This window comes from Salvelinus fontinalis, unplaced genomic scaffold (genome assembly GCF_029448725.1).
Source record: "Salvelinus fontinalis isolate EN_2023a unplaced genomic scaffold, ASM2944872v1 scaffold_0264, whole genome shotgun sequence".
NCBI lineage: Eukaryota > Metazoa > Chordata > Actinopteri > Salmoniformes > Salmonidae > Salvelinus > Salvelinus fontinalis.
In genome coordinates this window covers 58,088-83,016 of record NW_026600473.1, presented here as the reverse complement: position 1 = coordinate 83,016, position 24,929 = coordinate 58,088, and the positions used below count along the sequence as shown (strand labels likewise).

The 24,929-nt window shown below is 57.8% G+C and overlaps 1 protein-coding gene across 1 annotated transcript; it reads right to left on the bottom strand.

Moving 5' to 3' along the window:
- Positions 1-634: 634 nt before the first annotated feature.
- On the bottom strand, positions 635-22,347 carry LOC129845273 (metallophosphoesterase MPPED2-like; the record flags this gene model as incomplete). Its single annotated transcript, XM_055913146.1, has 3 exons — positions 635-894; positions 20,606-20,719; positions 22,203-22,347. Coding segments are annotated over 3 exons (378 nt in total), but the record flags the coding sequence as incomplete, so codon positions are not given.
- Positions 22,348-24,929: the final 2,582 nt, after the last annotated feature.

The following is a 24,929-nucleotide window of genomic DNA, read 5'->3' as shown; positions in this document are numbered from 1 at the left end:
TATATATATATATATATATATATATATATATATATATATATATATATATATACTGTATATATATACTTGCTCTTCTCCAGATGTATCAGAATTGCAGATGGTAGATGTTAGAGTATCCCAAGCGTATAATTTGATAGATTTCTTTCCCTGCTCTGTGTGGTGTAGTTTGACTGGGTTGATAGACACAAGTGAATAATAAATAAGGTCTTTCTCTGAGCTTGCAGAGGGCGGGGCTCTAGCTGACAACATTAAAGCTAGTTTAAGGCATCGTCCCTATCAGCCAATCAGAAAGCAAAATTGTCCAGGAAACAAAATGAAACCAAACACAAAAAACAAGAATGAACAAAATCAACAATGGCATCCAATACCGACGTTTCCAGCAAACACAAACCCCAAAAACGAAGGAAATTGTACAAATTCACAAAGCATAATTTATCTTACAGATGCAACTGCTTTTTCTTCCATAGCAAGTTTCTATAACCACTCAGCTCCCTATAACCTGCCCCTCCCCACCCCCCCTCTAACCTGCCCCCCCCACCTCTAACCTGCCCACCCCCCCTCTAACCTGCCCACCCCCCCACCCCCCATATAACCTGCCCACCCCCCCTCTAACCCTACACCCCCCCCCCCCCCCACACTCTTTCACTTTACAGCTTACAAAATAACAATATTTGAGAGAGACACTTAATATAATTATTTTGACATTATTTGTTAGAAAAAAAAGGTTATTCTGGCCAACAACCCCCCCCCCCCCCCCCTCTTTCACAGGTCATTCTCAGGAGCTGGAGGGGTTGGGCAGGTCGAACACGATTGGGGGGTTGGTGGGCTGGAAGCTGATCGTGCACGTTGAGGAGTTGATGAACGTCGTGCAGCCGTCAGTCATGATGCCATACCCTGTGGAGGGAGAACGCATCATCAGCACACGCCACGGGGAAGTCAAATGCATCATCAACATTGGCAATGAAGTGAGAAACCGTAGTGTCAAATCGACTAATCAAAACCCCACAGGGTGCGTTCCTTTCTGAGACTTCTTTAATTGTCTCTCCTCTGAACTGAGTCTATTCATTTCTACACCTTTAATTAAAAACATAAAGGATGGAATGAGGGAGGGAGGGATGGAGGGAGGGACTGAGGGAGGGAGGTAGGGACTGAGGGAGGGAGGTAGGGACTGAGGGAGGGAGGTAGGGACTGAGGGAGGGAGGTAGGGACTGAGGGATGGAGGGAGGGACTGAGGGATGGAGGTAGGGACTGAGGGATGGAGGGAGGGACTGAGGGATGGAGGTAGGGACTGAGGGATGGAGGTAGGGACTGAGGGAGGGAGGTAGGGACTGAGGGAGGGAGGTAGGGACTGAGGGATGGAGGTAGGGACTGAGGGATGGAGGTAGGGACTGAGGGAGGGAGGTAGGGACTGAGGGATGGAGGTAGGGACTGAGGGATGGAGGTAGGGACTGAGGGATGGAGGGAGGGACTGAGGGAGGGATGGAGGGACTGAGGGATGGAGGTAGGGACTGAGGTAGGGAGGTAGGGACTGAGGGATGGAGGTAGGGACTGAGGGATGGAGGTAGGGACTGAGGTAGGGAGGTAGGGACTGAGGGATGGAGGTAGGGACTGAGGGATGGAGGTAGGGACTGAGGGAGGGAGGTAGGGACTGAGGGATGGAGGGAGGGACTGAGGGAGGGATGGAGGGACTGAGGGATGGAGGTAGGGACTGAGGTAGGGAGGTAGGGACTGAGGGATGGAGGTAGGGACTGAGGGATGGAGGTAGGGACTGAGGGAGGGAGGTAGGGACTGAGGGAGGGAGGTAGGGACTGAGGGAGGGAGGGGCTGAGGGAGGGAGGTAGGGACTGAGGGATGGAGGTAGGGACTGAGGGATGGAGGTAGGGACTGAGGGATGGAGGTAGGGACTGAGGGAGGGAGGTAGGGACTGAGGGATGGAGGTAGGGACTGAGGGATGGAGGGAGGGACTGAGGGAGGGATGGAGGGACTGAGGGATGGAGGTAGGGACTGAGGTAGGTAGGGACTGAGGTAGGTAGGGACTGAGGGAGGGAGGTAGGGACTGAGGGATGGAGGTAGGGACTGAGGGATGGAGGTAGGGACTGAGGGATGGAGGTAGGGACTGAGGGATGGAGGTAGGGACTGAGGGAGGGAGGTAGGGACTGAGGGATGGAGGTAGGGACTGAGGGATGGAGGTAGGGACTGAGGGATGGAGGTAGGGACTGAGGGATGGAGGTAGGGACTGAGGGATGGAGGTAGGGACTGAGGGAGGGAGGTAGGGACTGAGGGAGGGAGGTAGGGACTGAGGGAGGGAGGTAGGGACTGAGGGAGGGAGGTAGGGACTGAGGGAGGGAGGTAGGGACTGAGGGATGGAGGTAGGGACTGAGGGAGGGAGGTAGGGACTGAGGGAGGGAGGTAGGGACTGAGGGAGGGAGGTAGGGACTGAGGGAGGGAGGTAGGGACTGAGGGAGGGAGGTAGGGACTGAGGGATGGAGGTAGGGACTGAGGGATGGAGGTAGGGACTGAGGGAGGGAGGTAGGGACTGAGGGAGGGAGGTAGGGACTGAGGGATGGAGGGAGGGACTGAGGGATGGAGGTAGGGACTGAGGGATGGAGGTAGGGACTGAGGGAGGGAGGTAGGGACTGAGGGAGGGAGGTAGGGACTGAGGGAGGGAGGTAGGGACTGAGGGATGGAGGTAGGGACTGAGGGATGGAGGTAGGGACTGAGGGAGGGAGGTAGGGACTGACGGATGGAGGTAGGGACTGAGGGATGGAGGTAGGGACTGAGGGATGGAGGGAGGGACTGAGGGAGGGATGGAGGGACTGAGGGATGGAGGTAGGGACTGAGGTAGGGAGGTAGGGACTGAGGGATGGAGGTAGGGACTGAGGGATGGAGGTAGGGACTGAGGGAGGGAGGTAGGGACTGAGGGAGGGAGGTAGGGACTGAGGGAGGGAGGGGCTGAGGGATGGAGGTAGGGACTGAGGGAGGGAGGTAGGGACTGAGGGATGGAGGTAGGGACTGAGGGATGGAGGTAGGGACTGAGGGATGGAGGGAGGGACTGAGGGAGGGATGGAGGGACTGAGGGATGGAGGTAGGGACTGAGGTAGGGAGGTAGGGACTGAGGGATGGAGGTAGGGACTGAGGGATGGAGGTAGGGACTGAGGGAGGGAGGTAGGGACTGAGGGAGGGAGGTAGGGACTGAGGGAGAGAGGGGCTGAGGGAGGGAGGTAGGGACTGAGGGATGGAGGTAGGGACTGAGGGATGGAGGTAGGGACTGAGGGATGGAGGTAGGGACTGAGGGAGGGAGGTAGGGACTGAGGGATGGAGGTAGGGACTGAGGGATGGAGGTAGGGACTGAGGGAGGGAGGTAGGGACTGAGGGAGGGAGGTAGGGACTGAGGGAGGGAGGTAGGGACTGAGGGAGGGAGGTAGGGACTGAGGGATGGAGGTAGGGACTGAGGGATGGAGGTAGGGACTGAGGGATGGAGGTAGGGACTGAGGGATGGAGGTAGGGACTGAGGGAGGGAGGTAGGGACTGAGGGAGGGAGGTAGGGACTGAGGGAGGGAGGGGCTGAGGGAGGGAGGTAGGGACTGAGGGATGGAGGTAGGGACTGAGGGATGGAGGTAGGGACTAAGGGATGGAGGTAGGGACTGAGGGAGGGAGGTAGGGACTGAGGGATGGAGGTAGGGACTGAGGGATGGAGGGAGGGACTGAGGGAGGGATGGAGGGACTGAGGGATGGAGGTAGGGACTGAGGTAGGTAGGGACTGAGGTAGGTAGGGGCTGAGGGAGGGAGGGACTGAGGGATGGAGGTAGGGAGGTAGGGACTGAGGGAGGGAGGGAGGGACTGAGGGATGGAGGTAGGGACTGAGGGATGGAGGTAGGGACTGAGGGATGGAGGGAGGGACTGAGGGATGGAGGTAGGGACTGAGGGAGGGAGGGAGGGACTGAGGGATGGAGGTAGGGACTGAGGGATGGAGGGAGGGACTGAGGGAGGGATGGAGGGACTGAGGGATGGAGGTAGGGACTGAGGTAGGTAGGGACTGAGGTAGGTAGGGACTGAGGGAGGGAGGTAGGGACTGAGGGATGGAGGTAGGGACTGAGGGATGGAGGTAGGGACTGAGGGATGGAGGTAGGGACTGAGGGATGGAGGGAGGGACTGAGGGAGGGATGGAGGGACTGAGGGATGGAGGTAGGGACTGAGGTAGGTAGGGACTGAGGTAGGTAGGGACTGAGGGAGGGAGGTAGGGACTGAGGGATGGAGGTAGGGACTGAGGGATGGAGGTAGGGACTGAGGGATGGAGGTAGGGACTGAGGGAGGGAGGTAGGGACTGAGGGATGGAGGTAGGGACTGAGGGATGGAGGTAGGGACTGAGGGAGGGATGGAGGGACTGAGGGATGGAGGTAGGGACTGAGGTAGGTAGGGACTGAGGTAGGTAGGGGCTGAGGGAGGGAGGGACTGAGGGATGGAGGTAGGGAGGTAGGGACTGAGGGAGGGAGGGAGGGACTGAGGGATGGAGGTAGGGACTGAGGGATGGAGGTAGGGACTGAGGGATGGAGGGAGGGACTGAGGGATGGAGGTAGGGACTGAGGGAGGGAGGGAGGGACTGAGGGATGGAGGTAGGGACTGAGGGATGGAGGGAGGGACTGAGGGAGGGATGGAGGGACTGAGGGATGGAGGTAGGGACTGAGGTAGGTAGGGACTGAGGTAGGTAGGGACTGAGGGAGGGAGGTAGGGACTGAGGGATGGAGGTAGGGACTGAGGGATGGAGGTAGGGACTGAGGGATGGAGGTAGGGACTGAGGGATGGAGGGAGGGACTGAGGGAGGGATGGAGGGACTGAGGGATGGAGGTAGGGACTGAGGTAGGTAGGGACTGAGGTAGGTAGGGACTGAGGGAGGGAGGTAGGGACTGAGGGATGGAGGTAGGGACTGAGGGATGGAGGTAGGGACTGAGGGATGGAGGTAGGGACTGAGGGAGGGAGGTAGGGACTGAGGGATGGAGGTAGGGACTGAGGGATGGAGGTAGGGACTGAGGGATGGAGGGAGGGGCTGAGGGAGGGAGGTAGGGACTGAGGGATGGAGGTAGGGACTGAGGGATGGAGGTAGGGACTGAGGGATGGAGGGAGGGGCTGAGGGAGGGAGGTAGGGACTGAGGGATGGAGGTAGGGACTGAGGGATGGAGGTAGGGAATGAGGGATGGAGGTAGGGACTGAGGGATGGAGGTAGGGACTGAGGGATGGAGGTAGGGACTGAGGGATGGAGGTAGGGACTGAGGGATGGAGGTAGGGACTGAGGGAGGGAGGTAGGGACTGAGGGAGGGAGGTAGGGACTGAGGGAGGGAGGTAGGGACTGAGGGAGGGAGGTAGGGACTGAGGGATGGAGGTAGGGACTGAGGGATGGAGGGAGGGACTGAGGGATGGAGGTAGGGACTGAGGGAGGGAGGTAGGGACTGAGGGATGGAGGTAGGGACTGAGGGAGGGAGGTAGGGACTGAGGGAGGGAGGTAGGGACTGAGGGATGGAGGTAGGGACTGAGGGATGGAGGGAGGGACTGAGGGAGGGATGGAGGGACTGAGGGATGGAGGTAGGGACTGAGGTAGGTAGGGACTGAGGTAGGTAGGGACTGAGGGAGGGAGGTAGGGACTGAGGGATGGAGGTAGGGACTGAGGGATGGAGGTAGGGACTGAGGGAGGGAGGTAGGGACTGAGGGATGGAGGTAGGGACTGAGGGATGGAGGTAGGGACTGAGGGATGGAGGTAGGGACTGAGGGATGGAGGTAGGGACTGAGGGATGGAGGTAGGGACTGAGGGATGGAGGTAGGGACTGAGGGAGGGAGGTAGGGACTGAGGGAGGGAGGTAGGGACTGAGGGAGGGAGGTAGGGACTGAGGGAGGGAGGTAGGGACTGAGGGAGGGAGGTAGGGACTGAGGTAGGTAGGGACTGAGGTAGGTAGGGGCTGAGGGAGGGAGGGACTGAGGGATGGAGGTAGGGAGGTAGGGACTGAGGGAGGGAGGGAGGGACTGAGGGATGGAGGTAGGGACTGAGGGATGGAGGTAGGGACTGAGGGATGGAGGGAGGGACTGAGGGATGGAGGTAGGGACTGAGGGAGGGAGGGAGGGACTGAGGGATGGAGGTAGGGACTGAGGGATGGAGGGAGGGACTGAGGGAGGGATGGAGGGACTGAGGGATGGAGGTAGGGACTGAGGTAGGTAGGGACTGAGGTAGGTAGGGACTGAGGGAGGGAGGTAGGGACTGAGGGATGGAGGTAGGGACTGAGGGATGGAGGTAGGGACTGAGGGATGGAGGTAGGGACTGAGGGATGGAGGGAGGGACTGAGGGAGGGATGGAGGGACTGAGGGATGGAGGTAGGGACTGAGGTAGGTAGGGACTGAGGTAGGTAGGGACTGAGGGAGGGAGGTAGGGACTGAGGGATGGAGGTAGGGACTGAGGGATGGAGGTAGGGACTGAGGGATGGAGGTAGGGACTGAGGGAGGGAGGTAGGGACTGAGGGATGGAGGTAGGGACTGAGGGATGGAGGTAGGGACTGAGGGAGGGATGGAGGGACTGAGGGATGGAGGTAGGGACTGAGGTAGGTAGGGACTGAGGTAGGTAGGGGCTGAGGGAGGGAGGGACTGAGGGATGGAGGTAGGGAGGTAGGGACTGAGGGAGGGAGGGAGGGACTGAGGGATGGAGGTAGGGACTGAGGGATGGAGGTAGGGACTGAGGGATGGAGGGAGGGACTGAGGGATGGAGGTAGGGACTGAGGGAGGGAGGGAGGGACTGAGGGATGGAGGTAGGGACTGAGGGATGGAGGGAGGGACTGAGGGAGGGATGGAGGGACTGAGGGATGGAGGTAGGGACTGAGGTAGGTAGGGACTGAGGTAGGTAGGGACTGAGGGAGGGAGGTAGGGACTGAGGGATGGAGGTAGGGACTGAGGGATGGAGGTAGGGACTGAGGGATGGAGGTAGGGACTGAGGGATGGAGGGAGGGACTGAGGGAGGGATGGAGGGACTGAGGGATGGAGGTAGGGACTGAGGTAGGTAGGGACTGAGGTAGGTAGGGACTGAGGGAGGGAGGTAGGGACTGAGGGATGGAGGTAGGGACTGAGGGATGGAGGTAGGGACTGAGGGATGGAGGTAGGGACTGAGGGAGGGAGGTAGGGACTGAGGGATGGAGGTAGGGACTGAGGGATGGAGGTAGGGACTGAGGGATGGAGGGAGGGGCTGAGGGAGGGAGGTAGGGACTGAGGGATGGAGGTAGGGACTGAGGGATGGAGGTAGGGACTGAGGGATGGAGGGAGGGGCTGAGGGAGGGAGGTAGGGACTGAGGGATGGAGGTAGGGACTGAGGGATGGAGGTAGGGACTGAGGGATGGAGGTAGGGACTGAGGGATGGAGGTAGGGACTGAGGGATGGAGGTAGGGACTGAGGGATGGAGGTAGGGACTGAGGGAGGGAGGTAGGGACTGAGGGAGGGAGGTAGGGACTGAGGGAGGGAGGTAGGGACTGAGGGAGGGAGGTAGGGACTGAGGGAGGGAGGTAGGGACTGAGGGATGGAGGTAGGGACTGAGGGATGGAGGGAGGGACTGAGGGATGGAGGTAGGGACTGAGGGAGGGAGGTAGGGACTGAGGGATGGAGGTAGGGACTGAGGGAGGGAGGTAGGGACTGAGGGAGGGAGGTAGGGACTGAGGGATGGAGGTAGGGACTGAGGGATGGAGGGAGGGACTGAGGGAGGGATGGAGGGACTGAGGGATGGAGGTAGGGACTGAGGTAGGTAGGGACTGAGGTAGGTAGGGACTGAGGGAGGGAGGTAGGGACTGAGGGATGGAGGTAGGGACTGAGGGATGGAGGTAGGGACTGAGGGAGGGAGGTAGGGACTGAGGGATGGAGGTAGGGACTGAGGGATGGAGGTAGGGACTGAGGGATGGAGGTAGGGACTGAGGGATGGAGGTAGGGACTGAGGGATGGAGGTAGGGACTGAGGGATGGAGGTAGGGACTGAGGGAGGGAGGTAGGGACTGAGGGAGGGAGGTAGGGACTGAGGGAGGGAGGTAGGGACTGAGGGAGGGAGGTAGGGACTGAGGGAGGGAGGTAGGGACTGAGGGATGGAGGTAGGGACTGAGGGAGGGAGGTAGGGACTGAGGGAGGGAGGTAGGGACTGAGGGAGGGAGGTAGGGACTGAGGGAGGGAGGTAGGGACTGAGGGAGGGAGGTAGGGACTGAGGGAGGGAGGTAGGGACTGAGGGAGGGAGGTAGGGACTGAGGGATGGAGGTAGGGACTGAGGGAGGGAGGTAGGGACTGAGGGAGGGAGGTAGGGACTGAGGGATGGAGGGAGGGACTGAGGGATGGAGGTAGGGACTGAGGGATGGAGGGAGGGACTGAGGGATGGAGGTAGGGACTGAGGGATGGAGGTAGGGACTGAGGGAGGGAGGTAGGGACTGAGGGAGGGAGGTAGGGACTGAGGGAGGGAGGTAGGGACTGAGGGATGGAGGTAGGGACTGAGGGATGGAGGTAGGGACTGAGGGAGGGAGGTAGGGACTGAGGGATGGAGGTAGGGACTGAGGGATGGAGGTAGGGACTGAGGGATGGAGGGAGGGACTGAGGGAGGGATGGAGGGACTGAGGGATGGAGGTAGGGACTGAGGTAGGGAGGTAGGGACTGAGGGATGGAGGTAGGGACTGAGGGATGGAGGTAGGGACTGAGGGAGGGAGGTAGGGACTGAGGGAGGGAGGTAGGGACTGAGGGAGGGAGGGGCTGAGGGAGGGAGGTAGGGACTGAGGGATGGAGGTAGGGACTGAGGGATGGAGGTAGGGACTGAGGGATGGAGGTAGGGACTGAGGGATGGAGGTAGGGACTGAGGGAGGGAGGTAGGGACTGAGGGATGGAGGTAGGGACTGAGGGATGGAGGGAGGGACTGAGGGAGGGATGGAGGGACTGAGGGATGGAGGTAGGGACTGAGGTAGGTAGGGACTGAGGTAGGTAGGGACTGAGGGAGGGAGGTAGGGACTGAGGGATGGAGGTAGGGACTGAGGGATGGAGGGAGGGACTGAGGGAGGGATGGAGGGACTGAGGGATGGAGGTAGGGACTGAGGTAGGTAGGGACTGAGGTAGGTAGGGACTGAGGGAGGGAGGTAGGGACTGAGGGATGGAGGTAGGGACTGAGGGATGGAGGTAGGGACTGAGGGATGGAGGTAGGGACTGAGGGAGGGAGGTAGGGACTGAGGGATGGAGGTAGGGACTGAGGGATGGAGGTAGGGACTGAGGGAGGGATGGAGGGACTGAGGGATGGAGGTAGGGACTGAGGTAGGTAGGGACTGAGGTAGGTAGGGGCTGAGGGAGGGAGGGACTGAGGGATGGAGGTAGGGAGGTAGGGACTGAGGGAGGGAGGGAGGGACTGAGGGATGGAGGTAGGGACTGAGGGATGGAGGTAGGGACTGAGGGATGGAGGGAGGGACTGAGGGATGGAGGTAGGGACTGAGGGAGGGAGGGAGGGACTGAGGGATGGAGGTAGGGACTGAGGGATGGAGGGAGGGACTGAGGGAGGGATGGAGGGACTGAGGGATGGAGGTAGGGACTGAGGTAGGTAGGGACTGAGGTAGGTAGGGACTGAGGGAGGGAGGTAGGGACTGAGGGATGGAGGTAGGGACTGAGGGATGGAGGTAGGGACTGAGGGATGGAGGTAGGGACTGAGGGATGGAGGGAGGGACTGAGGGAGGGATGGAGGGACTGAGGGATGGAGGTAGGGACTGAGGTAGGTAGGGACTGAGGTAGGTAGGGACTGAGGGAGGGAGGTAGGGACTGAGGGATGGAGGTAGGGACTGAGGGATGGAGGTAGGGACTGAGGGATGGAGGTAGGGACTGAGGGAGGGAGGTAGGGACTGAGGGATGGAGGTAGGGACTGAGGGATGGAGGTAGGGACTGAGGGATGGAGGGAGGGGCTGAGGGAGGGAGGTAGGGACTGAGGGATGGAGGTAGGGACTGAGGGATGGAGGTAGGGACTGAGGGATGGAGGGAGGGGCTGAGGGAGGGAGGTAGGGACTGAGGGATGGAGGTAGGGACTGAGGGATGGAGGTAGGGACTGAGGGATGGAGGTAGGGACTGAGGGATGGAGGTAGGGACTGAGGGATGGAGGTAGGGACTGAGGGATGGAGGTAGGGACTGAGGGATGGAGGTAGGGACTGAGGGAGGGAGGTAGGGACTGAGGGAGGGAGGTAGGGACTGAGGGAGGGAGGTAGGGACTGAGGGAGGGAGGTAGGGACTGAGGGATGGAGGTAGGGACTGAGGGATGGAGGGAGGGACTGAGGGATGGAGGTAGGGACTGAGGGAGGGAGGTAGGGACTGAGGGATGGAGGTAGGGACTGAGGGAGGGAGGTAGGGACTGAGGGAGGGAGGTAGGGACTGAGGGATGGAGGTAGGGACTGAGGGATGGAGGGAGGGACTGAGGGAGGGATGGAGGGACTGAGGGATGGAGGTAGGGACTGAGGTAGGTAGGGACTGAGGTAGGTAGGGACTGAGGGAGGGAGGTAGGGACTGAGGGATGGAGGTAGGGACTGAGGGATGGAGGTAGGGACTGAGGGATGGAGGTAGGGACTGAGGGAGGGAGGTAGGGACTGAGGGATGGAGGTAGGGACTGAGGGATGGAGGTAGGGACTGAGGGATGGAGGTAGGGACTGAGGGATGGAGGTAGGGACTGAGGGATGGAGGTAGGGACTGAGGGATGGAGGTAGGGACTGAGGGATGGAGGTAGGGACTGAGGGATGGAGGTAGGGACTGAGGGAGGGAGGTAGGGACTGAGGGAGGGAGGTAGGGACTGAGGGAGGGAGGTAGGGACTGAGGGATGGAGGTAGGGACTGAGGGAGGGAGGTAGGGACTGAGGGAGGGAGGTAGGGACTGAGGGAGGGAGGTAGGGACTGAGGGAGGGAGGTAGGGACTGAGGGAGGGAGGTAGGGACTGAGGGAGGGAGGTAGGGACTGAGGGAGGGAGGTAGGGACTGAGGGATGGAGGTAGGGACTGAGGGAGGGAGGTAGGGACTGAGGGAGGGAGGTAGGGACTGAGGGATGGAGGTAGGGACTGAGGGATGGAGGGAGGGACTGAGGGATGGAGGGAGGGACTGAGGGATGGAGGTAGGGACTGAGGGATGGAGGTAGGGACTGAGGGAGGGAGGTAGGGACTGAGGGAGGGAGGTAGGGACTGAGGGAGGGAGGTAGGGACTGAGGGATGGAGGTAGGGACTGAGGGATGGAGGTAGGGACTGAGGGAGGGAGGTAGGGACTGAGGGATGGAGGTAGGGACTGAGGGATGGAGGTAGGGACTGAGGGATGGAGGGAGGGACTGAGGGAGGGATGGAGGGACTGAGGGATGGAGGTAGGGACTGAGGTAGGGAGGTAGGGACTGAGGGATGGAGGTAGGGACTGAGGGATGGAGGTAGGGACTGAGGGAGGGAGGTAGGGACTGAGGGAGGGAGGTAGGGACTGAGGGAGGGAGGGGCTGAGGGAGGGAGGTAGGGACTGAGGGATGGAGGTAGGGACTGAGGGATGGAGGTAGGGACTGAGGGATGGAGGTAGGGACTGAGGGAGGGAGGTAGGGACTGAGGGATGGAGGTAGGGACTGAGGGATGGAGGGAGGGACTGAGGGAGGGATGGAGGGACTGAGGGATGGAGGTAGGGACTGAGGTAGGTAGGGACTGAGGTAGGTAGGGACTGAGGGAGGGAGGTAGGGACTGAGGGATGGAGGTAGGGACTGAGGGATGGAGGTAGGGACTGAGGGATGGAGGTAGGGACTGAGGGAGGGAGGTAGGGACTGAGGGATGGAGGTAGGGACTGAGGGATGGAGGTAGGGACTGAGGGATGGAGGTAGGGACTGAGGGATGGAGGTAGGGACTGAGGGATGGAGGTAGGGACTGAGGGATGGAGGTAGGGACTGAGGGATGGAGGTAGGGACTGAGGGAGGGAGGTAGGGACTGAGGGAGGGAGGTAGGGACTGAGGGAGGGAGGTAGGGACTGAGGGAGGGAGGGGCTGAGGGAGGGAGGTAGGGACTGAGGGATGGAGGTAGGGACTGAGGGATGGAGGTAGGGACTGAGGGATGGAGGTAGGGACTGAGGGAGGGAGGTAGGGACTGAGGGATGGAGGTAGGGACTGAGGGATGGAGGGAGGGACTGAGGGAGGGATGGAGGGACTGAGGGATGGAGGTAGGGACTGAGGTAGGTAGGGACTGAGGTAGGTAGGGGCTGAGGGAGGGAGGGACTGAGGGATGGAGGTAGGGAGGTAGGGACTGAGGGAGGGAGGTAGGGACTGAGGGATGGAGGTAGGGACTGAGGTAGGTAGGGGCTGAGGGAGGGAGGTAGGGACTGAGGGAGGGAGGTAGGGACTGAGGGAGGGAGGTAGGGACTGAGGGAGGGAGGTAGGGACTGAGGGAGGGAGGTAGGGGCTGAGGGAGGGAGGTAGGGACTGAGGGATGGAGGTAGGGACTGAGGGAGGTAGGGACTGAGGGAGGGAGGTAGGGACTGAGGGATGGAGGTAGGGACTGAGGGATGGAGGTAGGGACTGAGGGAGGTAGGGACTGAGGGAGGGAGGTAGGGACTGAGGGATGGAGGTAGGGACTGAGGGATGGAGGTAGGGACTGAGGGAGGTAGGGACTGAGGGATGGAGGTAGGGACTGAGGGAGGGAGGTAGGGACTGAGGGATGGAGGTAGGGACTGAGGGAGGGAGGTAGGGACTGAGGGATGGAGGTAGGGACTGAGGGAGGGAGGTAGGGACTGAGGGAGGGAGGTAGGGACTGAGGGAGGGAGGTAGGGACTGAGGGATGGAGGTAGGGACTGAGGGATGGAGGTAGGGACTGAGGGAGGGAGGTAGGGACTGAGGGAGGGAGGTAGGGACTGAGGGAGGTAGGGACTGAGGGAGGGAGGTAGGGACTGAGGGATGGAGGTAGGGACTGAGGGAGGTAGGGACTGAGGGAGGGAGGTAGGGACTGAGGGAGGGAGGTAGGGACTGAGGGAGGGAGGTAGGGACTGAGGGAGGGAGGTAGGGACTGAGGGAGGGAGGTAGGGACTGAGGGAGGGAGGTAGGGACTGAGGGAGGGAGGTAGGGACTGAGGGATGGAGGTAGGGACTGAGGGAGGGAGGTAGGGACTGAGGGATGGAGGTAGGGACTGAGGGATGGAGGTAGGGACTGAGGGATGGAGGTAGGGACTGAGGGAGGGAGGTAGGGACTGAGGGATGGAGGTAGGGACTGAGGGAGGGAGGTAGGGACTGAGGGATGGAGGTAGGGACTGAGGGATGGAGGTAGGGACTGAGGGAGGGAGGTAGGGACTGAGGGAGGGAGGTAGGGACTGAGGGAGGGAGGTAGGGACTGAGGGATGGAGGTAGGGACTGAGGGAGGGAGGTAGGGACTGAGGGATGGAGGTAGGGACTGAGGGATGGAGGTAGGGACTGAGGGATGGAGGTAGGGACTGAGGGAGGGAGGTAGGGACTGAGGGATGGAGGTAGGGACTGAGGGATGGAGGTAGGGACTGAGGGATGGAGGTAGGGACTGAGGGAGGGAGGTAGGGACTGAGGGAGGGAGGTAGGGACTGAGGGAGGGAGGGGCTGAGGGAGGGAGGTAGGGACTGAGGGATGGAGGTAGGGACTGAGGGATGGAGGTAGGGACTGAGGGATGGAGGTAGGGACTGAGGGAGGGAGGTAGGGACTGAGGGATGGAGGTAGGGACTGAGGGATGGAGGGAGGGACTGAGGGAGGGATGGAGGGACTGAGGGATGGAGGTAGGGACTGAGGTAGGTAGGGACTGAGGTAGGTAGGGACTGAGGGAGGGAGGTAGGGACTGAGGGATGGAGGTAGGGACTGAGGGATGGAGGTAGGGACTGAGGGATGGAGGTAGGGACTGAGGGAGGGAGGTAGGGACTGAGGGATGGAGGTAGGGACTGAGGGATGGAGGTAGGGACTGAGGTAGGTAGGGACTGAGGTAGGTAGGGACTGAGGGAGGGAGGTAGGGACTGAGGGATGGAGGTAGGGACTGAGGGATGGAGGTAGGGACTGAGGGATGGAGGTAGGGACTGAGGGATGGAGGTAGGGACTGAGGGAGGGAGGGGCTGAGGGAGGGAGGTAGGGACTGAGGGATGGAGGTAGGGACTGAGGGATGGAGGTAGGGACTGAGGGAGGGAGGTAGGGACTGAGGGAGGGAGGTAGGGACTGAGGGAGGGAGGGGCTGAGGGAGGGAGGTAGGGACTGAGGGATGGAGGTAGGGACTGAGGGATGGAGGTAGGGACTGAGGGATGGAGGTAGGGACTGAGGGAGGGAGGTAGGGACTGAGGGAGGGAGGTAGGGACTGAGGGAGGGAGGGGCTGAGGTAGGTAGGGGCTGAGGGAGGGAGGGACTGAGGGATGGAGGTAGGGAGGTAGGGACTGAGGGAGGGAGGTAGGGACTGAGGGATGGAGGTAGGGACTGAGGTAGGTAGGGGCTGAGGGATGGAGGGAGGGAGGTAGGGACTGAGGTAGGTAGGGGCTGAGGGAGGGAGGTAGGGACTGAGGGATGGAGGTAGGGACTGAGGGATGGAGGTAGGGACTGAGGGATGGAGGTAGGGACTGAGGGATGGAGGTAGGGACTGAGGGAGGGAGGTAGGGACTGAGGGAGGGAGGTAGGGACTGAGGGATGGAGGTAGGGACTGAGGTAGGTAGGGACTGAGGTAGGTAGGGGCTGAGGGAGGGAGGGACTGAGGGATGGAGGTAGGGAGGTAGGGACTGAGGGAGGGAGGTAGGGACTGAGGGATGGAGGTAGGGACTGAGGTAGGTAGGGGCTGAGGGAGGGAGGTAGGGAGGGAGGGAGGGACTGAGGGAGGGAGGTAGGGACTGAGGGAGGGAGGTAGGGACTGAGGGAGGGAGGTAGGGACTGAGGGATGGAGGTAGGGACTGAGGGAGGGAGGTAGGGACTGAGGGAGGGAGGTAGGGACTGAGGGAGGGAGGTAGGGACTGAGGGAGGGAGGTAGGGACTGAGGGAGGGAGGTAGGGACTGAGGGATGGAGGTAGGGACTGAGGGAGGGAGGTAGGGACTGAGGGAGGGAGGTAGGGACTGAGGGATGGAGGTAGGGACTGAGGGAGGGAGGTAGGGACTGAGGGAGGGAGGTAGGGACTGAGGGATGGAGGTAGGGACTGAGGGATGGAGGGGCTGAGGGAGGGAGGTAGGGACTGAGAGATGGAGGTAGGGACTGAGGGAGGGAGGTAGGGACTGAGGGAGGGAGGTAGGGACTGAGGGAGGGAGGTAGGGACTGAGGGAGGGAGGTAGGGACTGAGGGATGGAGGTAGGGACTGAGGGAGGGAGGTAGGGACTGAGGGAGGGAGGTAGGGACTGAGGGAGGGAGGTAGGGACTGAGGTAGGTAGGGGCTGAGGGAGGGAGGGACTGAGGGATGGAGGTAGGGAGGAACTGAGGGAGAGAAGGGAGGGAGAGACTGAGGGATGGAGGTAGGGAGGGATAGACTGAGGGAGTGAGAGAAGTAGGGACTGAGGGAGGTACTGAGGGAGTGAGGGAGGGACTGAGGGAGTGAGGGAGGGACTGAGGGAAGGAGGTAGGGAGGGAGGGACTGAAGAATGGAGGTAGGGAGGGAGGGACTGAGGGATGGAGGTAGGGACTGAGGGAGGTAGGGTCTGAGGGAGGGAGGGGCTGAGGGAGGGAGGTATGGAAGGACTGGGGGAGGGAGGTAGGGAGGGAGGGACTGAGGGAGAGAAGAGAGGGAGGGACTGAGGGAGGGAGGTAGGGAAGGACTGGGGGAGGGAGGCAGGGAGGGAGGGAATGAGGTGTACTGTAGGCCTCATCTGGTGAGCAGTGGGGCATGTCTTTAGCCCAGAGGTAGATTAGGGGTATGGGTTATCACGTTCCCCATCCCTGTCTACCCCTACCCAGTCCCCAACACCACCACCTCCATCCCTGTCTACCCCTACCCAGTCCCCAACACCACCACCTCCATCCCTGTCTACCCCTACCCAGTCCCCAACACCACCACCTCCATCCCTGTCTACCCCTACCCAGTCCCCAACACCACCACCTCCAGCCCTGTCTACCCCTACCCAGGCCCCAACACCACCACCTCCATCCCTGTCTACCCCTACCCAGGCCCCAACACCACCACCTCCATCCCTGTCTACCCCTACCCAGGCCCCAACACCACCACCTCCATCCCTGTCTACCCCTACCCAGGCCCCAACACCACCACCTCCATCCCTGTCTACCCAATAATGTCTCCAACACCACCACCTCCATCCCTGTCTACCCCATAATGTCTCCAACTCCACCTCCCCATTCCTGTCTACCCCATAATGTCTCCAACTCCACCTCCCCATTCCTGTCTACCCCACAATGTCTCCAAAACCACCTCCCCCATCCCTGTCTACCCCATAATGTCTCCAACACCACCTCCCCATCCCTGTCTACCCCATAATGTCTCCAACTCCACCACCCCCATCCCTGTCTACCCCATAATGTCTCCAACTCCACCTCCATCCCTGTCTACCCCATAATGTCTCCAACACCACCTCCCCATCCCTGTCTACCCCATAATGTCTCAAACTCCACCACCCCCATCCCTGTCTACCCCATAATGTCTCCAACTCCACCTCCATCCCTGTCTACCCCATAATGTCTCCAACACCACCTCCCCATCCCTGTCTACCCCATAATGTCTCCAACACCACCACCCCCATCCCTGTCTACCCCATAATGTCTCCAACTCCACCTCCCCCATCCCTGTCTACCCCATAATGTCTCCAACACCACCTCCCCCATCCCTGTCTACCCCATAATGTCTCCAACACCACCTCCCCATCCCTGTCTACCCCATAATGTCTCCAACACCACCTCCCCATCCCTGTCTACCCCATAATGTCTCCAACTCCACCTCCCCATCCCTGTCTACCCCATAATGTCTCCAACACCACCTCCCCCATCCCTGTCTACCCCATAATGTCTCCAACACCACCTCCCCCATCCCTGTCTACCCCATAATGTCTCCAACACCACCTCCCCATCCCTGTCTACCCCATAATGTCTCCAACACCACCTCCCCATCCCTGTCTACCCCATAATGTCTCCAACACCACCTCCCCATCCCTGTCTACCCCATAATGTCTCCAACTCCACCTCCCCATCCCTGTCTACCCCATAATGTCTCCAACACCACCTCCCCCATCCCTGTCTACCCCATAATGTCTCCAACACCACCTCCCCCATCCCTGTCTACTCCATAATGTCTCCAACTCCACCTCCCCATCCCTGTCTACCCCATAATGTCTCCAACTCCACCTCCCCATCCCTGTCTACCCCATAATGTCTCCAACACCACCTCCCCATCCCTGTCTACCCCATAATGTCTCAAACTCCACCTCCCCATCCCTGTCTACCCCATAATGTCTCCAACACCACCTCCCCCATCCCTGTCTACCCCATAATGTCTCCAACACCACCTCCCCCATCCCTGTCTACCCCATAATGTCTCCAACACCACCTCCCCATCCCTGTCTACCCCATAATGTCTCCAACACCACCACCTCCATCCCTGTCTACCCCATAATGTCTCCAACTCCACCTCCCCATCCCTGTCTACCCCATAATGTCTCCAACTCCACCTCCCCATCCCTGTCTACCCCATAATGTCTCCAACTCCACCTCCCCATCCCTGTCTACCCCATAATGTCTCCAACACCACCACCCCCATCCCTGTCTACCCCATAATGTCTCCAACACCACCTCCCCCATCCCTGTCTACCCCATAATGTCTCCAACACCACCTCCCCATCCCTGTCTACCCCACAATGTCTCCAAAACCACCTCCCCCATCCCTGTCTACCCCATAATGTCTCCAACACCACCTCCCCATCCCTGTCTACCCCATAATGTCTCCAACTCCACCACCCCCATCCCTGTCTACCCCATAATGTCTCCAACTCCACCTCCATCCCTGTCTACCCCATAATGTCTCCAACACCACCTCCCCATCCCTGTCTACCCCATAATGTCTCAAACTCCACCACCCCCATCCCTGTCTACCCCATAATGTCTCCAACTCCACCTCCATCCCTGTCTACCCCATAATGTCTCCAACACCACCTCCCCATCCCTGTCTACCCCATAATGTCTCCAACACCACCACCCCCATCCCTGTCTACCCCATAATGTCTCCAACTCCACCTCCCCCATCCCTGTCTACCCCATAATGTCTCCAACACCACCTCCCCCATCCCTGTCTACCCCATAATGTCTCCAACACCACCTCCATCCCTGTCTACCCCATAATGTCTCCAACACCACCTCCCCAATCCCTGTCTACCCCATAATGTCTCCAACACCACCTCCCCATCCCTGTCTACCCCATAATGTCTCCAACTCCACCTCCCCATGCCTGTCTACCCCATAATGTCTCCAACACCACCTCCCCATCCCTGTCTACCCCATAATGTCTCCAACACCACCTCCCCATGCCTGTCTACCCCATAATGTCTCCAACTCCACCTCCCCAACCCTGTCTACCCCATAATGTCTCCAACACCACCTCCCCCATCCCTGTCTACCCCATAATGTCTCCAACACCACCTCCCCCATCCCTGTCTACCCCATAATGTCTCCAACACCACCTCCCCATCCCTGTCTACCCCATAATGTCTCCAACACCACCTCCCCATCCCTGTCTACCCCATAATGTCTCCAACACCACCTCCCCATCCCTGTCTACCCCATAATGTCTCCAACTCCACCTCCCCATCCCTGTCTACCCCATAATGTCTCCAACACCACCTCCCCCATCCCTGTCTACCCCATAATGTCTCCAACACCACCTCCCCCATCCCTGTCTACTCCATAATGTCTCCAACTCCACCTCCCCATCCCTGTCTACCCCATAATGTCTCCAACTCCACCTCCCCATCCCTGTCTACCCCATAATGTCTCCAACAAACACCACCTCCCCATCCCTGTCTACCCCATAATGTCTCCAACTCCACCTCCCCATCCCTGTCTACCCCATAATGTCCCCAACACCACCTCCCCCATCCCTGTCTACCCCATAATGTCTCCAACACCACCTCCCCCATCCCTGTCTACCCCATAATGTCTCCAACACCACCTCCCCATCCCTGTCTACCCCATAATGTCTCCAACACCACCACCTCCATGCCTGTCTACCCCATAATGTCTCCAACTCCACCTCCCCATCCCTGTCTACCCCATAATGTCTCCAACTCCACCTCCCCATCCCTGTCTACCCCATAATGTCTCCAACTCCACCTCCCCATCCCTGTCTACCCCATAATGTCTCCAACACCACCACCCCCATCCCTGTCTACCCCATAATGTCTCCAACACCACCACCCCCATCCCTGTCTACCCCATAATGTCTCCAACTCCACCTCCCCATCCCTGTCTACCCCATAATGTCTCCAACACCACCTCCCCCATCCCTGTCTACCCCATAATGTCTCCAACACCACCTCCATCCCTGTCTACCCCATAATGTCTCCAACTCCACCTCCCCATCCCTGTCTACCCCATAATGTCTCCAACACCACCTCCCCCATCCCTGTCTACCCCATAATGTCTCCAACACCACCTCCCCCATCCCTGTCTACCCCATAATGTCTCCAACACCACCACCCCCATCCCTGTCTACCCCATAATGTCTCCAACACCACCTCCCCCATCCCTGTCTACCCCATAATGTCTCCAACACCACCACCCCCATCCCTGTCTACCCCATAATGTCTCCAACACCACCTCCCCATTTCTGTCTACCCCATAATGTCTCCAACACCACCTCCATCCCTGTCTACCCCATAATGTCTCCAACACCACCACCCCCATCCCTGTCTACCCCATAATGTCTCCAACACCACCTCCCCCATCCCTGTCTACTTCATAATGTCTCCAACACCACCACCCCCATCCCTGTCTACCCCATAATGTCTCCAACACCACCTCCCCATTCCTGTCTACCCCATAATGTCTCCAACACCACCTCCATCCCTGTCTACCCCATAATGTCTCCAACACCACCTCCCCCATCCCTGTCTACCCCATAATGTCTTCAACACCACCTCCATCCCTGTCTACCCCATAATGTCTCCAACACCACCACCCCCATCCCTGTCTACCCCATAATGTCTCCAACACCACCTCCCCATCCCTGTCTACCCCATAATGTCTCCAACACCACCACCCCCATCCCTGTCTACCCCATAATGTCTCCAACACCACCTCCCCCATCCCTGTCTACCCCATAATGTCTCCAACACCACCTCCATCCCTGTCTACCCCATAATGTCTCCAACACCACCTCCCCCATCCCTGTCTACCCCATAATGTCTCCAACACCACCACCTCCATCCCTGTCTACCCCATAATGTCTCCAACACCACCTCCCCCATCCCTGTCTACCCCATAATGTCTCCAACACCACCTCCATCCCTGTCTACCCCATAATGTCTCCAACTCCACCTCCCCCATCCCTGTCTAAGCAGGAGAAAGTACTGAACAGAAACCTATAACAACCCATCTCTCTTTCTCTCTAATCCATCCCTACTCCACGGGCTTCTTCTACCCTGGGTCGTGGTGGGGTGTGTGTCTATGGGAGGCATCCTGACTGACCTTCATGTATTCCTCCAAAGGTGTGTAGTTTGGGCCGGACCCTCCTCTGGACCGTGTTGAGCAGCTCCACACAGCCCACCCTCTGCAGCTCCTTAGGAACCCAGTCTCTGAACCCTGAGGAACATGCAAGAAAGACAACAAACCTAGATAAGACAGCAACAATACACTAGCACAATAGTTACTAGGTAAAGCTATGCACCTTTTCTATTTTACGTAGGTAAAGTCTTATCCCCAGCCTCTACGCCTCTCTCCCTTTCTCCATACTCCGGCCCCCAGCCTTAGCTCCGGCCCCCAGCCTTAGCTCCGACCCCAGCTTTAGCTCCGGCCCCCAGCCTTAGCTCCGGCCCCCAGCCTTAGCTCCGGCCCCCAGCCTTAGCTCCGGCCCCCAGCCTTAGCTCCGGCCCCCAGCCTTAGCTCCGGCCCCCAGCCTTAGCTCCGGCCCCCAGCCTTAGCTCCGGCCCCCAGCCTTAGCTCCGGCCCCCAGCCTTAGCTCCGGCCCCCAGCCTTAGCTCCGGCCCCCAGCCTTAGCTCCGGCCCCCAGCCTTAGCTCCGGCCCCCAGCCTTAGCTCCGACCCCAGCCTTAGCTCCGGCCCCCAGCCTTAGCTCCGGCCCCCAGCCTTAGCTCCGACCCCCAGCCTTAGCTCCGACCCCCAGCCTTAGCTCCGACCCCCAGCCTTAGCTCCGGCCCCCAGCCTTAGCTCCGGCCCCCAGCCTTAGCTCCGGCCCCCAGCCTTAGCTCCGGCCCCCAGCCTTAGCTCCGGCCCCCAGCCTTAGCTCCGACCCCCAGCCTTAGCTCCGGACCCCAGCCTTAGCTCCGACCCCAGCCTTAGCTCCGACCCCAGCCTTAGCTCCGACCCCAGCCTTAGCTCCGACCCCAGCCTTAGCTCCGGCCCCAGTCAATCGTTTCCAGCGTCTGTCACACTGGTGTGAAATCGAGTTTCCATGCAATCAAACAGCACCCGTAGCAGTAGTAGTAGTAGTAGTAGTAGTAGTAGTAGTAGTAGCAGTAGTAGTAGTAGTAGTAGCTGGAGAGGAAGGACATCTGTCAATAGTGCCAGACACAGAATAGAAAGACACAGAGGGACAAGAACAACTGTAGCTCCACAACTGAAGCTAAACAACTAAGGAAAACAACTGAAGCTCAACAACTAAGGAAAACAACTGAAGCTCAACAACTAAGGAAAACAACTGAAGCTAAACAACTAAGGAAAACAACTGAAGCTCAACAACTAAGGAAAACAACTGAAGCTCAACAACTAAGGAAAACAACTGAAGCTCAACAACTAAGGAAAACAACTGAAGCTCAACAACTAAGGAAAACAATTTCATGTTCTACCGAGGGAGTAAACAAAGTTCCACTGTCAAATATAGAACCAGACTGGTTGGGAACATTAGAATTCTGCAGGGGAGGAGGGCTGAGATGATTATGCAAAGCTGATGCAGTGTAAACACACACACACGCGCACACACGCGCGCACACACACGCGCGCAACCTAACCTGCTCTGTAATATATTCGTATGGATTTAAATAATGAGGGGCGGCCCCATTAGGCATGGTGATGACGGGTTGTGAATGTGATTGGTTAATTGGACTCACCGAGGGGAGGGCAGTGGGTCATGAGGATGTCAATGCCCTCTGGGACTTGGTTCCATTTATCCAGCAGAGACTGGCCCCTAGGCAGGTTGAACCCCCAGCCGTTAAACCACGGGCTCCTACAGGGACACAGACACAACAACAGCCGTCAGTTAGTTAACACAGAGAGACAGTGAAATAAGCCGTATCAGTTAGTCAACACAGAGAGACAGTGAAATAAGCCGTATCAGTTAGTCAACACAGAGAGACAGTGAAATAAGCCGTATCAGTTAGTCAACACAGAGAGACAGTGAAATAAGCCGTATCACTTAGTTAACACAGAGAGACAGTGAAATAAGCCGTATCACTTAGTTAACACAGAGAGACAGTGAAATAAGCCGTATCAGTTAGTTAACACAGAGACAGTGAAATAAGCCGTATCACTTAGTTAACACAGAGAGACAGTGAAATAAGCCGTATCAGTTAGTTAACACAGAGACAGTGAAATAAGCCGTATCAGTTAGTTAACACAGAGAGACAGTGAAATAAGCCGTATCAGTTAGTTAACACAGAAAGACAGTGAAATAAGCCGTATCAGTTAGTTAACACAGAGAGACAGTGAAATAAGCCGTATCAGTTAGTTAACACAGAAAGACAGTGAAATAAGCCGTATCAGTTAGTTAACACAGAGAGACAGTGAAATAAGCCGTATCAGTTAGTTAACACAGAGAGACAGTGAAATAAGCCGTATCAGTTAGTTAACACAGAAAGACAGTGAAATAAGCCGTATCAGTTAGTTAACACAGAAAGACAGTGAAATAAGCCGTATCAGTTAGTTAACACAGAGAGACAGTGAAATAAGCCGTATCAGTTAGTTAACACAGAGAGACAGTGAAATAAGCCGTATCAGTTAGTTAACACAGAGAGACAGTGGATCTAACCCTCCCAGACTGAAGCAGAGTGACTGACATGAGATGGCCCTCCTCAGGCAGAGTGGATCTAATAGTGACAGGCACTGTCTCAGCCTACCCATACACAGACAAAGGACCCCGGCCTCGTTTGACAATGAGCGAGGCATGGAGGGACACAGGGGGTACAAACAGATGAAGAAAAGAAGGTAACAGAGGGGAGGTAAGAGATGGGAGAGGTGATGGCTGAGAAGAGAGGAAGAGAGGAGGGGAGAGAATGGAGCAGAGGCTGGTTGATGAATCGATTGTCCATCTAGCAGTAATGGCAACTGAAAAGTTTGGAAACGACCATACATCATCACACATAGGATCTCAGTGGGTTCATATGAATTCCTCGCTGCACAGACCAAACTATTCTACTAAGAGTCTGTAGCGCAGCAGGATCACAGTTATGTAATACACATTGATCTTGAAAATGGCTGTCCAAAACACAGGCAGACTATACTTCAGACAGTGCCACAACAACCAAGACTTTAGTCATCTGGTTTTCACCGTTCTTGTTAGAGCAGGGTGCTAGCTTAGCGAACAGAGAGAGAGGTGGTAGCTGTGGGTGCTGTTTTGACTCAGTTAGCAGCGTTGTGTATCGTATTTCACCAGGGGGAAATCAAAGCCCTACAAACATCAATAGGCTTCATTACAGTGAGGGATGGCCGCCCCAGCCACCGACCAATGACTATCGAGCGCCGTCGAGGTTTGACACAAATGAAACAGCTCCCTAGAACCTGGCACTCGTTCGTTTTTTCGGTCACTCATTTTCTCGCTCTGTCGCTCTTTCCCTCGCTTTCTCGCTCGGTGGCGAGCTGAAAAATGAGGGTAAAAATGTAATGTGAGAAGCGGGCAGGGAGGAGTGACGGCTGCAGCCGTAACTGATTAATTAGAACTAATCACACAAATTTGAGCTAATGGAAGTCTAACGGATTAGTAGGAAGACTCGCCACTTCCCTGTTAGAAATACTGCCCTGAGAGAGAGAGAGAAAGAGAGAGAGGGAGGGAGAGACAGAGAGAGAGAAAGAGAGCGATAGAGAGGGAGAGAGAGAGAGAGAAATAGTGAGAGACAGAGCGAGAGAGACAGAGATCCTTGAAAGCATGGAATCACATCGTAGCAGGGTTTTGGACTCTGCTACAGAGAGAAATGCAACCAGACAATTTCTCTGTGCCTGTAATGAGTAAAAGCACATATGCAACGTATTCCTGTTCTTGTTCCTGTAACAAAATAAAAAGAGTCGGACAATGTCTTCATCTGTGTTTCACATACATTTCCACACAAACACATTACTCTGAGAGAAGAAACTCAAACCTTGACTTGAGGTGCAGTATTGAATCCAACCAAACACACACACACACACACACACACACACACACACACACACACACACACACACACACACACACACACACACACACACACACACACACACACACACACACACACACACACACACACACACACACACACACACACTAAATGAAAGGAGTTTGGAGCTAGAGCGGGCAGCGCTACAGTGGCCTCATTGTGGGCCGTACCTTCCATGCTAGCAAATTTGTTAACCTCCATAAAGATTAATGACATCCCGGTCACATAAAGGAGAGATTGTTTCCTGTGCACCCTGTGACACACACATTGTATTATACTGTACTGCAGTGTGTATGTGTATGTGTGTGTGTGTGTGTGTGCGTGTGCGTGCGTGCGTGAGCGTGAGAGAGCGAGAGAGAGAGAAAAATAGTGTGTCTATGTATCAGAGCTACAGTCTGCATGTGTTCTAGAACAGTGTATGTATCAGAG